The following is a 17,862-nucleotide window of genomic DNA, read 5'->3' as shown; positions in this document are numbered from 1 at the left end:
GAAGATAATCATATATTGAGACACATGAAATTACCAATATATTTGACCATGTTTTGCCTAGAAAACACAATTTCACATGATTCTCCCCATAGTATTAAAAACTATGTAAAATAATTAACCATACATATAATCCAACAGCATACACAGTTTCTGGGAGAAGCATAAACAACAAAGCAGATCTTATAGCATTTATTAGAGAATATGAAAGAAACACATTCTGAGACATGGTAAGAGTCTTAGTTTTTGTGAGGCCACCTTAAAACACAGTGGCCATCCTATTCCTACTCGGTGAGGTTGCAGTGGTCAAAACTGATTATCTTATGCTTGTAATGGAGGGCTTAAATGCCTGAACAGAAGGCATTCTGTAATATCCAACTTTAAAAATATAACACTAAAATCTAAGAACTCATTATTTAAAGATGGAGTGGGAGGCAGGAAGAGGAGCCATTCCAGGTGTTCTATTAAAAAAAATACTTCATGTAAAAAGGAAGAAACAGGCAAGAGAAATGGGAGAAGAATAAAACATAGTTTACGTGCATGCAGACACATAAATTACTCATTTGACCAAAGATGCTAGCAAGAACTCAAAAATTTTATGAAAATATCACCACTAAAGAACAGCTCAAAGTAAAGATCCAAGTGCATAAGACATAAATTTCACAAAAGGAAATAAAAACTAGTGTGATTTCTAGTTCTCTAACTATGTCTAGGAAATAGGAAATAAGTAGAAAGGAAAAATAAAATTAATGAAGAACTGACACTATTTGAAAAAAACAAGAGTCACAGAGAAAAGTCTGGAAGAAGTGGGGAAAAATGAAATTAGAAAGTATATACAAAGAGTGTGAAAAGATTATAAGGAAAACAGATATGAAAGGCAGGTGAAGGAGAACAAACTTTGGCATGATTCATATTCCTGAAGGAAGGAACTACATATGTGAAACAGAAAGCGTTTTCAAAAATATCATTAAGACTATTTCCCTGAAATCAAAGAAATTTTACAGACATGGTATACTATGTCTCAGGAAAAACTAATACAGAAAATTATCATTGAAGTTTGTGGACTTAAAGATGAAGTTTTTGGGTTTTTTTTAACAGGCAAGAACTCAGGGAATATAATTCTCACAAACCCTTTCTGAAAGACTACTAAGTGAGAACAACAGCCTCCTGAGAGACAGAGAAATTTTCCAAAAGAAGACTAGCGCTCACAGTTCTGCACTGAGCCTTATGTTCGGACGAAAACAAGTGTTTTGTAAATGTCTGCCGAGTCATCCTCACTGACTTTTCCATCTGTATCATGCACACATATGTTATTTCTATGTATTTCAACATAGTTTCTTGTTTTGTACTTATTCTGCTCTCAGAGTATTTTCCTATGCTCTATCTTTATAGATAAGTATATAAGCACAATTATGACTATGGCTACGAATCGGGTGAAAATCTGCTAAAGAAACCATTGCAAAAACAAAGCAAAGTTGCATAAAAAATACTAGAAAGTATTATACGTTGTGCCATTCTTGGTAAGAAGCTGTTTAATACAAAATAATTAGACACCTGGTTGTCAAATTAAGTTTTAAAAAATAACAATATATAATGTTACTGTATCATATTAATAAATGTAACATTAATAAAATTTAAAAAGACTAGTGCTTAGTGCTGGATCCACTTCCATTGGGGTGAGACGGTGAAAGGAAAGGACAAAAGTAAGCAGGTGATGATGGACCTAGTATGTGTCAGAACAAGTCACTGCAATCATCAGCCCTTTGCTGACATTTAAAGAAAAAAACACTGTGTCTTTCATCTCATTTAATTTTATTCTTGCTTTGTGTTCTGGCAATTTTTTTTCACCAGGCTCTAAGTCCAAAGAATCTTGAATTGTTCATTGAAATTGGAACATGGCTCATAAACACGAAATTATGTTTTGATTAGGGCCTCCAACTGTGATCAATGACTCCAAGTTTCTATTAGTAGTAATTAATATTTATTTTTATTAAGTTCCAGAAAACATTTCTCAAGTGCCATATTTAAATAATTTATTACAGATATTCACTTGAGATGTATGTGATAGCAGCATAGACTGAACAGCTTGCAGGAGATAAAAATCTAACAGGTCAGCATTAAACTTAGATGCATTCAGAACTTAGATGCCCCAGAAAGAATCATATGCTGCCTACTTATAAATTCTGCTGCCACTCTAAAATCCATCATGTCTTAGGATCTAAACAAAAGCAGAATCTAGTAGAGAATAGATTTATACACTGTATATTTTCCTCTAACAGAAGGATCTATTTTATATTTTTATTTTGGTTGTAAATTTTATTTTATATGAATTCTGAAAGTAACTTTCATCTGTTAGAGCTCAAATATTCCAACGTTCTAAGTAATTTCTGTCTTTCATTCACTGTCTGCAAAGATGGAAACAGTTGCTTTAGGACAATATGACTCAATGTTACATCAAAATGTCTGGCCCATTCTCTTAAAAACCAACTTTATTGTTGTTGTTCAGGTAAAGAGATGCCTGGCTGCTGCTGCTGCTAAATCGCTTCAGTCGTGTCCGACTCTGTGTGACCCCATGGACGGCAGCCCACCAGGCTCCCCCGTCCCTGGGATTCTCCAGGCAAGAATACTGGAGTGGGTTGCCATTTCCTAGATACCTGGAATAACAGGCAAATTTGGCCTTAGAGTACCAAATGAAGCAGGGCAAAGGCTAACAGAGTTTTGCCAAGAGAACTCACTGGTCATAGCAAACACTCTCTTCCAACAACACAGAGAGATGACTCTACAAATGGATATCACCAGATGGTCAATACCAAAATCAGACTGATTATATTCTTTGCAGCCAAAGAGGGAGAAGCTCTAAACAGTCAGCAAAAACAAGACCAGGAGCTGACTGTGGCTCAGATCATGAACGCCTTAGTGCAAAATACAGGTTTAAATTGGAGAAAGTAGAGAAAACCAATAGGCAACTCAAGTATGACCTAAATCAAATCCCTTACAATTATACAGTGGAAGTGACAGAGTCAAGGGATTAGATCTGATAGAGTGTCTGAAGAACTGTGGATGGAGGTTCGTGACACTGTACAGGAGGGGGTGATCAAACCATTCCCAAGAAAAAGAAATGCAAAAAGGCAAAATGGTTGCCTCAGGAGGCCTTATAAAGGGCTAAGAAAAGAAGAGAAGTAAAAGACAAGGAAGAAAAGGAAAGATATACCCATAAGAATGCAGAGTTCCAAAGAATAGTATGGAGAAATAAAGTCTTCCAAAGCGAACATGGAAAGAAATAGAGAAAAACAAAAGGGAAAGACTAGAGATCTCTTCAAGAAAATTAGAGACACCAAGGGAACATTTCATACACAGATGGGCACAATAAAGGACAGAAACAGTATGAACCTAATAGAAGCAGACGATATTAAGAAGAGGTGGCAAGAATACACAGAAGAACAGTACAAAAAAGATCTTCATGACCCAAATAACCACGATGGTGTGATCATACACCTAGAACCAGACATTCTGGAATGCAAAGTCAAGTGGGCCTTAGGAAGCATCACTATGAACAGAGCTAGTGGAGGTAATGGAATTCCAACTGAGCTATTTCTAATCCTAACAGATGATGCTGTTAAAATGCTACACTTAATATGCCAGCAAATTTGGAAAACTCAGCAGTGGCCACAGGGCTGGAAAAGGTCAGTTTTCATTCCAATCCCAGAAAAGGGCAATGCCAAAGAATGTTCAAACTACTGCACAATTGCACTCATTTCACATGCTAGCAAAGTAATGCTCAAAATTCTCTGTGCTGGGCTTCAAGAGTACGTGAACCGAGAACTTCCAGATGTTCAAGCTGTATTTAGAAAAGGAGAGATCAAATTGCCAACATCTGTTGGATCGTCAAAAAAGCAAGAGAATTCCAGAAAAACATCTACTCCTGCTTTATTGACTATGCCAAAGCCTTTGACTGTGTGGACCACAACAAACTGTGGAAAATTCTGAAAGGGATGGGAATACCAGACCACCTTACCTCCTCCTGAGAAACCTGTATGCAGGTCAGGAAGCAACAGTTAATACCAGACATGAAACAACTGACTGGTTCCAAATTGGGAAAGGAGCACATCAAGGCTGTTTATTGTTACCTTGCTTATTCAACTTCTATGCAGAGTACATCATGTGAAATGCCGGGCTGGAGGAAGCACAAGCTGGAATAAAGACTGCCAGGAGAAGTATCAATAACCTCAGATATGCAGATGACACCACCCTTATGGCAGAAAGTGAAGAGGAACTAAAGAGCCTCTTGATGGAAGTGAAAGAGGAGAGTTAAAAAGTTGATTTAAAACTCAACATTCAAAAAACAAAGATTATGGCATCTGGTTCTATCACTTCATGGCAAATAGATGGGGAAACAATGGAAACTGAGAGACATTTATTTTCTTGGGCTTCAAAATCACTGCAGATGGTGACTGCAGCCATGAAATTAAGACGCTTGCTCCTTCGAAGTAAAGCTATGACCAACCTAGACAGCATATTAAAAAGCAGAGACATTACTTTGCCAACAAAGGTTCATATACCCAAAGCTATGATTTTTTCCAGTAGTCATGTATGGATGTGAGAGCTGGACTATAAAGAAGGTTGAGCACTGCTTTTGAACTGTGGTGTTGGAGAACATTCTTGCGAGTCCCTTGGACTACAAAGAGATCAAACCCATCAATCCTAAAGGAAATCAGTTCTGAATATTCATTGGAAGGACTGATGCTGAACCTGAACCTAGAATACTCTGGCCACCTGATGCAAAGAACTGACTGCTTAGAAAAGACCCTGATGCTGGGAAAGATTGAAGGTGGGAGGAAAAGGGGACAACACAGGATGAGATGGTTGGATGGCACCCCCGACTCAATGGACATGAGTTTGAGTAAACTCCGGGAGTTGGTGATGGACAGGGAGGCCTGGTGTGCTGCAGTCCATGGGGTCACAAAGAGTTGGACACAACTGGGCAACTGAATAACAAATCCATGACATACTGACATGGTACTGCTGGTTCTAGAGCATAAAAGGACTATACAGCTCCTTCCTTAAGCAATGTATCTCTATCTTAAAGGCACTTCCTTTATGACTTCCATGTTGAACTAGGCCCACAGAACAAAACAAGCTCATTCACCTCAGAAAACAGCAGCAAGGCCATGGAGCCATTCCTCCCCCAGAGCAGCTCTTGCTCCTCAGAACTATTACTCTCCTTTGGTTCTATTTCCTTCCTGGAACATGCCTCTTTCCAGCTGTCTAACAATGTTTTAGGTACATCTCTTATTTATTAATAGATGAGGAGAATCATCCTAGAGGGAATACACATTTCTTTGTTTCTGTATCTTACACTGAGACTTTGTTCATCTTAAGAGCCCAGTAAAAGATGGTTGAATGAATAAACAAAGTAATGCTCTTGAGCCTGGGAAAAATGTACTCTATTCCTGCATGAAACTCCAAAGGAAAAGAAAACTGAAGATGGTAAAATACAAACAAATAAAACCCAATGACGTGGACCTAAGTAAACACCTGAGTCCTTTAATAACCAGCTGCCACATTAGCAAAGTTACTAATATTAACATATCAAAGAATTAAGAACAAGAAAAAAAATGCCTGCTACTATTTCTTTCACTCAAAATTGACCTGACATTACTTACTGATGTGAAAAATATCACCTCTTTAATTATGAGTTGCCAGTTCAAGAAGACTTGAAAAAGAAATATTTTAGGGATTTGAATGAAAGAAAAAAATCTGTTTACCAATGATACGATTACCTACAGAAAAAATCCAAAGGAAACTATATCCAAAGTATTAAAATTAATAAGGGGATTTAGCAATGAGGCTGGATAAAGGATTAACACACAAAAATTAATTATAACTTAAAAAATTAATTATAACTTTACACACGAGCACCAAAAAGCTAAAAAATGCAATTTAAGTGCCTGCTTTTCAGAAGTCAACATTAACAACATGAACAGACAATTCACAAACCAAGGAAAAGGTATTTTCCATATTATTAGCTGCTAAAAGGTTACTTTCTAGGTATTTTTTTAACTCCAGAAAATCAAATGACAAACAGGCCAAATTTTAAAAGATGCTAACATGAGTGGGTAAAATTTTAAGAAAAGAGAATTATAAAGTCTCAAAAATATCACCCCAAGTATATTAAATAGTATATTTATAAGGGAAAATAATAAAGTTGGGGATTCTGGCAGATAGCTCCTTAGCCAAGTGATCAAGGTTAACATCACCAGTATACATACTGATATCATGTACCCACTGATATGCTGCACTTCATTTTGTGGTATCCTTCTCAATGACGCTTAAGCTCAATCCAACCATGAGAAAACATTAGACAAACACAAACTGAGAAACACTCTACAAAACTCCTGACCAGTACTCTTCAAAATTGTCAAAATAGAAAACAAGGCTGAGAAATGGTCACAAATTGGAAAAACTGCAATGACATGACAACTGCAAAGTAGAATCCTGGACCAAAATCTCGAAAAGAAAAAGCGGGTTAGTAGAAAAACTGATAAGATCTGAATAAATTTTATACTTTATGTAATAGTATTGTACCAGGGTTAATTTCTTAGTTTTGACAAATATTCTATGATAAGATGTTCACATAAGGAAAAGCTAGGTAAAGAATATAAGAACATTCTACCATTTTTGCAATTTCTGTAAATCTAAATTATCTAAACAAAAAATTAACTGTGGAAAAAATATGAGTAAAGACACAGAGATAGTCTCTAAGAGAGGAAACATAATGACTATAAATATATGAAAAGATGCTCAATCTCATTAGTAATTTGTTGTCATCTGTTCAGTTGCTAAGTCAAGTCCTACTCTTTACTGCTAGATAAATAAATTATATTTCTGCAAATAGAAATTTTATGAATTAAAATGAATGAAATATATGAATGCATCTTGGAAACATAATGTTAAAAGAAAAAAAGGCAAGTCAAAGAAGAATATGTGTAGCCTTGTATTTGTATTTTTTTATAAGGTTCAGAAACAAGCAAAACTAACACTTTCAGGGACATAAATATGAGCAAATTATAAGGAATAGCATATGTCTGAGACAATGGTTACCTCTTGGGATAACATTAGGGGTTAGGATAGAGAGGAACACACAGGGAGTTTTAACACTATTGTGACAGATTCCTTAATTTGGGTGGTGAGTTCAAGGGTTGGTTTAAATACCAGAACTCAAAAATCACATAAATGTTACATTTATTCTTTTAACTGTGAAACACATTTTGCAATTGATGTTAATAAATATTTTAAAAATAATATTTTAGACAAATATATACCAAACCCTTAATAGTGATTATTTCAGGGGATGAAATTCTGGAAATATCTCACTTTCTATAGTATATATTTTAAATAATATTAAGTTTATAGCATATATATACTGGAAAAAATTAAAATTTTCTAAAAATTTTGCTACTGCAATAACAAATAGATATGAGAAAGCTTTCCTAGTTAGAATAATTTAAATGATAACTACCTCAATTTTTCTCATTCACCAGAGTTCTTCCACACATACTCTTCCCATTCACAATCCATGACATGACAACTGGGTCCTACTATAAAATTAATCAGGACAGAGCTGAAACATTTCTAGCTCCTTACAGTTGGGAGCTATGTGTACATGTAAACATTCTATACAAATCAGCATTTTTAGGGTTCACTGTTCTGGGTAATGTGCCATTAAAACCTTACCGAGGGAAAAGACCAGCTACAGGCAGGAGAAATTAAGACAAGAAGGTCCTACAAATTGGCCCCTGGGCCTTAAAGAAAACTGGAAAAGCAACAGTCAACACTGGTGTTGCAAGCCATTCATCCTCCTTTTCCATCACAACTGCTCATCAAGTTTTAGCCTTAAAACTCAGCTACACACAGAAAGGCAGCCCTACCCTCTTACAGTGATCGTCACTATCATTATTGCCCTCACGCCTTCATGTATACTGGCCCACGCTGGAAACTCTATGCAAACAGACACAATGGTATCCGATCCCTGAGAACCTGCAAGTGGAAAACAATAAACACGGCCGCATTTAGGGCTCGGAACTTCAGTAACGAGACCCAGTGAAAACAGAGTGTGGCAAAGACTTGAGCTGTATCATTTTAGGTATTATTTTCTAAAATCAAGAGAAAAGAACACATCATTTCCCCTTTTCTGGCTCAGTATTATGATGCAGCAAAAGTCAGTAAGGAACTGGGGATTTTAGAAAAAGCTTGGGCAGATTAGTGATGATAAAATGCGGAAGAGAAGCAAGGCTCAACAACGTTTGATTTTAGGGAAGGCCCAGAAGATTGACAGTAAAGAGTTTAACGTCAATGTGAAGGGAGCAAAGAGGAGGCTGAAAGCATTTAAGGGGTAAAGGAGAAGGCTGATAGTAGCTAAGCTTCTCTAATACTTTAATATTTTCAAGAAGATTGTGGATGAAGCTGACAACCATGGAAGAAGTGTTAATGATTGCATGTGGTGCAAGGAGGGAACGACTCGGAAGCAAAGCCTACATCAGGACTACTCTCTTCCACTCCTTTCACTTTTGCTCTGTTTGGACCAAGATGCTCTCTCAGTGTTGCACACATAGCTTTTTCCAAAGTGAGTCCTCAGAAGCCACGAGGTAGAGCCCAACAGTCACACAGAAAGAGCCCCCTCCTCAGACTAATTTGTTTCATTTCCACCAGCCAAGATAGAGTCACTCCTCCTGAAAAGGTCTTACAAAGTCTGAGTTTGGTAATACAAGTTTTCAGGATTACGTAACACAGCCTCTTCCCCAGGAGAGTCTTCAGACAACGAACATCCTCTTGAAAAGGTGAAATACTCTGCACAGGGGGAAGGACTGGATGGAGATATTTTTCAATTTACTAATCTTATAGGCTATGCTTCCATGAAACAAACCAATGTATCCTGTTTGTTTTTTTCTACCAACCTAGTTATTGTTTCATCTTCCTAAATACACGTTAATGTAATGTCCACCTCTCAAATTCATATCTACTGCATAAGAAATGTTGCATCTATCAAACCTGAATAGAAGAGTAAAAGTATTTGCTTCTGTCAGTCAACAAATGTATCTGATGGTCTGATGACTGAAATGTTAAGGGTACAAAGGCAAGAGTTGAAGAAGATACCAGAACGGTTCCCTTCCCCATCAACCACTTCCCTCCTCACCACACGCGCCGTCAATCAGAACTCCCCTTCCCCTCCTTCCACCTCACCCAGTCCTCTCCCATGCAAGTTGTTGTCCATTCCCTCTCTTAAAATGTGTGGTGCCATGACATTAAGCCTGGACAATCCCATCTTCAACACCAAGCTTTTCACCCATGCGGCACACGCACTGACCTATTCATCTTCCTCTTTCTCAGCCCTCAAAGCTGCCAAACTTTGCTAGTTTATGGTATTAGTGGAATAAAATATGTCAGTTTGCTTTGTGTCAATTCATGCCATAGATCTTTAGTCAGTCTTCAATGTTGCCAAGAAACACTATTATGTTTTTCACAGTAGTTGCTGTAAAACTTTTCCATTTTCTTCAAGATTTATCTTTAAATATTCCAGAAGAAGAAACTATGACCAATCTAGGAGAAAGTGATCTTGGTATCTCCATGCTCATGACATCCTGGGAGGAAAGGCTTGGACTGTAAACTCTAGACTTTAGGAGAACAGATTTCACAAAAATCTGAGAAAATACAGGCATGAATTCAACTGTAAGAGTTTCTAAAGGAAAAAATGACTTAAGAGAGTTGGGAAGCTCTTTTTTTTTTAATTAAACTTTTTATTTTGTATTGGGGTATAGCCAATTAAAAAACGTTATGATGGTTTTGGTTGACAGTGAAGGGACTCAGCCATACACACATATATACAAGTATCCATCCTCCCCCAAACTCCCCTCCCATCCAGGCTGACACAACACTGAGCAGAGTTCCACGCGCTATACGGTAGGTCCTCATTGGTTATCCATTTTCAGTATAGCAGTGTGTACATGTCCATCCCAAACTTTCTAGTTATCCCTTCATGAGAGTTGGGAAGCTCTTAAAACTGTAAGTCTGATTATATAATTACAAATCATTCCAGCAAGGAAGCAAATGTGGCTTTTTAAGTATCTTGGACAAGAGTTCTAGTACTAAATATAAAAAGTACTAAGTATGTTGTGATACATAGCAAAAAGCAGTGATGCCCAGAAGCCAGTGAGAGTTCCTCAAGAACAGATTACCTTTAGGCTTTTGATAGCATTACAGGATTGAGATTCATGAAAGTGTGGTATATGATATATATACATACACACAGGTGAATAGGGCTCAACTGAAATCTCTCATGACTATTCCAAGAACAAAATAAAAAATAACTTTTTAACAACCAGAAGTTTCTTGTACTGTAATACTCTTTGGACTCCCCTTAAATGGGCTACCCTGGTGGTGCGGATGGTAAAGAGTCTGCCTGCAGTGTGGGAGACCCAGGTTCAATCCTGGGTCAGGAAGATCCCCTGGAGAAGGAAATGGCAACCCACTCCAGGATTCTTGCCTGGAAAATCCCATGGACGGAGGAGTCTGGCAGGCTGCAGTCCATGAGGTCGCAAAGAGTCGGATACGACTGAGCAACTTCACTCTCTTTCTTTCTTTCTTTCTTTCTTTCTTTCTTTCTTTCTTTCGTCTTAACTGGCACTTTGGTGCTACTGGGAGTGCCAGGGAAGCAATGCTTACACTGACGGAGGCACCAAGACTGACAGCCTCCTGAAGGCCCCTTCCAAAGCTACTGAAATTATATAGTCTATTAATGTGCATATTCTACTTAACCTTTCTGTTAAAAATTCCAAACTTGGGGTTCCCCCCTGAGTTTATATACTGACTGGATGTTGTTATCAAGTGTTGATTTTGAAGCCAAAGAACCTTGGTTCTCATCACCTTCTGTTCTAAACCACTCATGTTTTCTAGTTTGATTTATGGTACAATATCTTACTAGTCAACATGGCTAAAGACCCTGGGGTCACCAAATCATTTTCATCTACCTATCTGATCAGCCAGTAAACATTCACTGAGTATCCTTGTCCTAAAGAAGCTCATGGCTAAGTAAGTAACTTACACAAGCAACTGTAATACAGACAAGAGCTGTAAGAGTGATATTATTAGAAATGATGGGAGTACCCATGATAGAAGACTCAGTCAGGGAACACTCTCTGAGCAGATAACTGACTTAAGTTTAAAAGTTGAGTATTTCACTAAACACTACAGAGAGGAGAAAGCCACTGCTGAGAAAGGAAGTGCTGGGTGCAGAAGTTTGGAGCTATGAACAGAGTTAGCAATGAAATGGCAAGCAATGAGGCACAAGCGAAGGGAACAGCAAGAGATAAAGATGCTCTTGGTGAATCATGATTAAATGCCATTGTCATTATCTATCCAGTCACCCAATCAGAAGCCTGAGAGTTCATTCAAGATTCTGTCCTTCTCCTTCATGCCCCATTTCCAGCTGGTCACCATGTCTGAGAAAATTTGCTTCTTCCTCACCCCTGACTCTTTTCATTCCTTCTGACTCCCTCTGTACGGCTCCTTCACTTCAGGTTTTCGCATCTCATCTCAGTGTGACATCTGGCTTGCTTCCAGCCACGGCCCTTCCCACCTACTCTGGACTCCCAGTCAGAATGATTCTTTAGCAAAGAGGCTTCCACTCTCCAAGAAACAACTCTAGACTTCCCCCTTCATCCACCTTCTCTACACTTTCAGAAAAGCATTTTATTCCTAGAAGAACATATAGCATTCTGCCTTGTATTATACATAGGGCTAAAAAGACAGGCCATTCAATCCATCTGCTTTGTTCACATTCCACGCGAGAGAGTTGAGTCCCATGGTCCCTGATAATCAGGCAGTGGATCATGGGACCTTGGACCCCCCAGCTCTGTTTAAAATTGTTGAGCAAATAACTGTCTCAATAGACCAATTAAGATTTTCTACTCTAGAAATTCTGTGCTCTAGACTTCAGTGTGTGACCTGCAGGGGACGGGCAGTACCATTTGGGGGCCATGTGTGTTATTGAGAAGGGAAATGGCTACTGTGTGGAAAAGAGCAGAAAAATACAGCTCATGTGCAGAACGGGGTAAAGAAAAGATGCTGTGTGGTGGCTGGACTGGTCAGGGTGGTTGAGACAGAAGCTTTGTTTCCTTTGCTACCTTGTTAGTTCTGAATTCCCCATGAGACGTGCTATACTCACTGCCCTGGGCTTTAGGCAAACCACCAATTCCTTACACCAACCGCCACTTTCACTTCAATTAGTACAAGCAGCAGTCTATTTCCTAGAAAACAATTAACCCCACGACATTTATATAAAGTCCTTCTGCATTAGGCTATAATTTCTCTAAAGAAACCAGGGCTTATTTACCTTTGTATTTCTCACATAATATAGCAGCAACTTACACATACGATTAACACCTGTCTTGTGAACTGAATTTAACTATAGATGAAGTAAATGGCTTTGGACTTGGATGATCCATGGCAACTGTATAGGTAGCGGTTCAATAATTCTCAAGGATAGAGTGTTGGGGCAGAGAACAAATTCAAAAGGAAGGCATTTTGGTTAAACTTGGTTTTGAGGCGTGATTTCTATGGAAGCAAACCACACACATTCATACCTGTAGCAAGCACTACCTCCACACTCCTGGTCAAAACCTAGCAAGGATGAGAAAGGAAACCCAGGCAGCCATAGCACAGCACGCCTGGCTGGGAAATGGTGACCTCAGCTCCTGAAGATCAGTAACTGATAGCCAGAACAAAATGGCAAGGCGACCACCAACGGGCAACAGCTGTGGCCTGCACCCGCCGTGAGACAGACGTCAGCAGGGAACTGCATCGTGGAAACTTGCCGCACTTTACTTCCAAAGATAAATTTTCTCTTTTCCACAAAGACTTTTTAACAGGTTTACTTGCATAAAAGACAATTTTTAATGTCTTTATAGTAAGAAGGTAGAGAAAAAGCACACCTTTCCATCTAAATAGGAGAATCTTTAATTTTTTATATATAACATATGGTTATTATTTTAAAATACTAGTTTTCTGGATTCAGCAAATGTCCTTGCTGCTTCAAAGACTCAACTCCTTTTTTGATTACTGTTGTACTTTACCCACAAGAAAAGAGTTTTTGATGAAGTAAGGCTTCATCATTTGATGAAGTAATAGCACCTGAAGGGCCATTTGAACAATAAGAAACTCAGTCTGTGAAGATTTCCTGACTATACCCTGACTACACCCTTACAGCTCAAAAACTAAGGAAGTAACCCAATCAAGTATACACAATGGGATATGACAGAAAGGCAGATAAAGACAAGGCTGGATTTCCTGCCTTGATGTGAAATGTTCCCTTTTCACTGCCAAGCAGACAGTGGCGGGCACAACCACCAGGGCCAGGTGGCACAGCCATTATCGACCCTTTTGAGTGGATGGTGAGAAACTGGCAAGCTGCTGAGAAGGGCTATTTAGGGCTCAAAGGGTTGACGTCACTTTTGGATAATGAGTTAGGCTTCAAAATTATGACACTGCAATCACATCACTTGAGAACAGAAAAGAAAGTGCAAGTGCTCCTGAGTGTCTCTGAGAACATATCAATAGCGGTGATGTTCAAATCACTGAGAAAGTGGCCCAGGATAGTATATATTTATAAAATATATTCATTATTTATTTGGCTGCACCAGGAGGTCTTAGTTGCTGTATGTGGAAATTTTAGCTGTGGCATGCCAACTTTTAGTTGTAGCATGTGGGATCTAGCTCCCTAATCAGGGAGCAAACCCGGGCTCCCTGCATTGGAAGTGTAGGGTCTTAGCCACCAGACCACCAGGGATGTCCCAGGATAGTATATTTTAAATTGCATTATTAGGACACACAGATATGACCTGCTTTTCTTCACTAACCATAAAAGGCTAAGCAGAGAATAAACTTCATCAAGGCTGCACTTGGTGGCCATCCATTGTGTTGACACTCATAACCAAGGAACGTTCCCAGGAGGGTCCGTCCTGTACAAGTTAGCTGGCCAACAGCAAGGCACCAAATCAGGCTGAGAGTAGCATCAGAGCAAACTCTTCCAGCTTTTATGCCTTCATTTGCATTTCCTGTGAAGCATAAACCAGATGCCACCCATAATAAAGGGCTACAGATATAGCTAAAACTTAATACTGCTTCTCTTTCAAAATGAACATCAATTGTAAGAAGGGAACAGGCGCAGCATTTGCTCAAACAGCTGGGTCCAGCAGCTTCTTCAGATGATAATGAAGTGGCTAGTGATGATGCTCTGTGGCTATAGAATCTATACTTAAGTGAGATTGGTTTCTGAAAGATTCCCTAAAAACATGGCACCCTTCCCCTGCTTTTGGCAGGGAGATTTAACATTGAATACTATTAAGTGAAACCTCTGAAGTGTTAGCTGCTCAGTCGTGTCTGACTTTTTGCAACCCCATGGACTATAGCCCGCCAGGCTCCTGGATCCATGGGATTCTCCAGGCAAGAATACTGGAGTGGGTTGCCATTTCTTCCTCCAGGAAACCTCTGAAGGATCAATACCAAAAAAGCACATCATTCAAACATATCTTTACATTCTTAGTTTTTAAGCCTGGGAAACTGAGGTCCCATGAATATGCCTCCAATTTCACATATTTTAACACTAGTGTCTGAAAGGAGGGATGTGACTGTTGGATGCAATGAATTCTTTGCAAATTCACAAGTACAAACAGGATTCATAGCATAACAGGAAGTAAGTCGAGGCTTAGAATGTACTTATGTTTTACGCCAAAAAAACAGAAATAAACAAAAAGGGTGAATGCCTGGCAATTCAAGGAACCTATAGGTGACCAGTTGAGGTGGTAGCTAAGGGCCATTTCTGAGGAACTAGGAGCAAAATATGCCTAGGACCCATGTTTTAATGAAGAAATAATAATTAAAATACACACAAAAATGTTTATCTAAATGTTACCTAAACCAAATTGTGTCTGATTTCGGTAGTTTTTCTCGCCAAAGGTTGTACTGTCACCTACCCTAGGGCAAAGTTGCTGTCCTCCTTCCAGTCCATAATGCGGCAGATGAACAGCGTGTTGGCATAGTCTTTGGGCCGGGTCACAAAGTCCTGCGGACAGTCCTTGAGAGGCACGTATATTCTAGGCACCCGGTGGTCCGAGGGAGAAAACAAGGCATATTTCCTAAACAGTTCACTGTTCTTATCAGCCAAGAGTTTGAGGAAGCCAGTCGCTGCACGTGAGTGCTTTTTCTCCAAGATGTAAACCACCTGAAAATACCAAGGATACATATATGTTGTTCATCTACAGTACTAGACAACAGTTGGGAGAAGGCAAAACGTTACCTGGTCACCTCGCTGGGTCCAAGAGTTCCTCCGAGCCCTACTGAAATACTTCTCAGTGATGCTCTGTGACTAAATGACTTTACCACAGTGTCAGTTTTGCATATGAGTACTGTTTGCCTGGTAATTTTAGTTCAAACTAAGAAACTATACCCAAAAAAAAAAAAAAAAATAGAGGGAGCACCATTGGGGGGCAGCAGCAAATTGCAGATCACAAATTCCATCTACAGAGGTTGCCTCTACTCAGTTCTGACCAAAGTCGAAGTCATTTAAGAATGCGGCCCAGTGTTCCCAGATGTTTTGTTTTGTCGAGAGAAGCCAGAAGCCTGATTTTCTTTTTTAACTCAAACCACACCATTTTTTTTTTAAATGAAAGCTACTAAGTCAAAATTTTTAAATATTGCATAGGTCAAACAAAAATTTGTGAGAATTCCCTGGTGGTCCAGTGGTTAGGATTCCACTACCACTACATTGCCGAGGACCCAGGTTCAGTCCAGGGTTGGGGAACTAAGATCCTACAAGCTGCATGGTGTGGCCAAAAAATTAAAAAACTGAAGTATTTCTTTTTTTTTTAAGGCACAAATTTGTGAGCCAGATCCAGCCCATGGTCTTTCCATTCGTTATAATCTTTCACACCTATCAAGTTGCCTAGTATATGGTTAGTATTCAAAATGCTTCTTAAAATAAAGATCTAGGTAACTGAATGGGTACTTGGCTGGGTGGGGGGTGGGCAATAATATATATGTAATATAATTTAGAAATTCCCCATGTCGGTATGCAGGAGACACTCTCCTAACCAACTTGCTAGACTGAGTGTCAACACTGCACTCCCAGGGTACACGTGCCAAAAGAGGGGAGACCACGTGCTCTCACACACTTCACCCTTGGTACCACTTCTTCTACCCGGAGCTATCCCCATAGCGAGGATCAGCTGCATCTGATCCCATATCTGAGTATGTCACCTGCATATATCATTAAAAAATAAAGTTGAATTATGGAAAAAAAATGCAAACAAATAAATTGGTTTGTTACTATGATAACTAAATTAAATGCTTTGGAGGAACTAAAAAATACTTTATTAAAAACTTACTTTTGAATTAGATATGGTCAGCGACTTCACTTTCACTTTTCACTTTCATGCACTGGAGAAGGAAATGGCAGCCCACTCCAGTGTTCTTGCCTGGAGAATCCCAGGGACAGGGGAGCCTGGTGGGCTGCCGTCTTTGGGGTCGCACAGAGTCAGACACGACCGAAGCGACTTAGCAGCAGCAGCAGCAGCATGACAACAATAAAAGCCACTGGAGCCAAAAACTGTAAAAATCTAGGCATCTACACTCATATTGCTTCACCAGTGCCTAAATTCTCACTCTGCTTTAAATAAAACAAACCAGAAATTATAGTGCAGTTTATGCAGAAAGATAACACAGAACCTCAATAAATACCTCCATACACCAAGAAAGGGCCTTGGCCCTTCAGGCAAAGACAGGCAAGTGAATATATAGGTACATGCTTAAAGTTTATATATATATATATATTTAAAAGATTCACTTTTTATGATTCCCTGCTTCCATTGACTTTTCTGATGAACTGAGCAACTACAGTCCTAACTGAATTGTATGCAAGGCCTGCAAGAGGAAGAAGCTACAAGCGAGACAAGTGAAAGAAACAGGCAAAGACCTTTGCTGATCTCTGCAGCGACTTCTCTGGTAACACTCTGGAGTCCTGTGATGTGAAGGTGTTCTCATCTTTTATCACTGGTGCACCAGCATCCTCTTTGCCTAATTTAAGACAAGAGAACAGAAGAAGAGGAGACATCAGGTAGATGCAGAGTATGAGGCATACAGACTCATGGTGTTTTTAAACTCAGAGCCGCAAGGATTCCTGGATACCATTTACCCCAAACTACTCATTTTACAGAAAAGGAAACCCGGGCCCACAGTGGTTAGGCGACTTGGCTAAGGTCAATTACGTCACCAACTTGTATTAATGCTCACACTCAGCAGGCCACACTTTATCTGTTTAACATTATTCATATATTAGGCATCATATAAGTGGAGATATGTTCAATTAAACTAAATCGCCTGTGTCAAAATGCCAAAAAAACTAAATGCTATACACTGTCCCCATCCACAAGGAAGAAGAGAGACATGTTAACTTATATGTACATCTGCTGAAATAAAACAAAATCAAAATAAATGTTAACTTTTAAAAGTACTTTGGTACCAGCCATAACAAGCAAAATGGTGGAAAACAGATTATATTTATTAAATAAACAAATAAAAAACCCAACCCTGATTTTCCTGGCTTTTCTTAGTGACATTATATAAAGAGTAAAGTACTTACAGTCTTTTAATGTTTAATTTCCTTTCTTAAAAACTTATAAAATGCACATTCACCCAAAAAACTGAAACCACATCTCTCCAGTAAAGAGGGATTTAGGCTCTGGACCAGAAGTATTAAAACCACTCATGAAAAAAAAAGAAGCAAATTACACACTTCTGAACATTTAATATTTTATA

General features: G+C 38.9%; 1 protein-coding gene across 8 annotated transcripts in view; it reads right to left on the bottom strand.

The window, feature by feature from the left end:
- DIS3L2 (DIS3 like 3'-5' exoribonuclease 2) overlaps window positions 1-17,862 on the bottom strand; it is a 357,732-nt gene that overhangs the window by 192,579 nt on the left and 147,291 nt on the right. For all 8 annotated transcript variants that reach the window (XM_060410516.1, XM_042244406.1, XM_042244405.1 and 5 more), the window contains 2 exons: window positions 17,021-17,121; window positions 15,024-15,271 (listed from right to left, as the gene is read on the bottom strand). In XM_060410516.1, the coding sequence (XP_060266499.1) occupies window positions 15,024-15,271; window positions 17,021-17,121 (349 nt within the window). The remainder of the gene's footprint in view (window positions 1-15,023; window positions 15,272-17,020; window positions 17,122-17,862) is intronic.

The sequence above is a fragment of the Ovis aries genome, chromosome 2 (genome assembly GCF_016772045.2).
Source record: "Ovis aries strain OAR_USU_Benz2616 breed Rambouillet chromosome 2, ARS-UI_Ramb_v3.0, whole genome shotgun sequence".
Classification (NCBI taxonomy): Eukaryota; Metazoa; Chordata; class Mammalia; order Artiodactyla; family Bovidae; genus Ovis; species Ovis aries.
The sequence above is the reverse complement of the archived record's forward strand: the minus strand, read 5'-3'. Positions and strand labels throughout refer to the sequence as shown.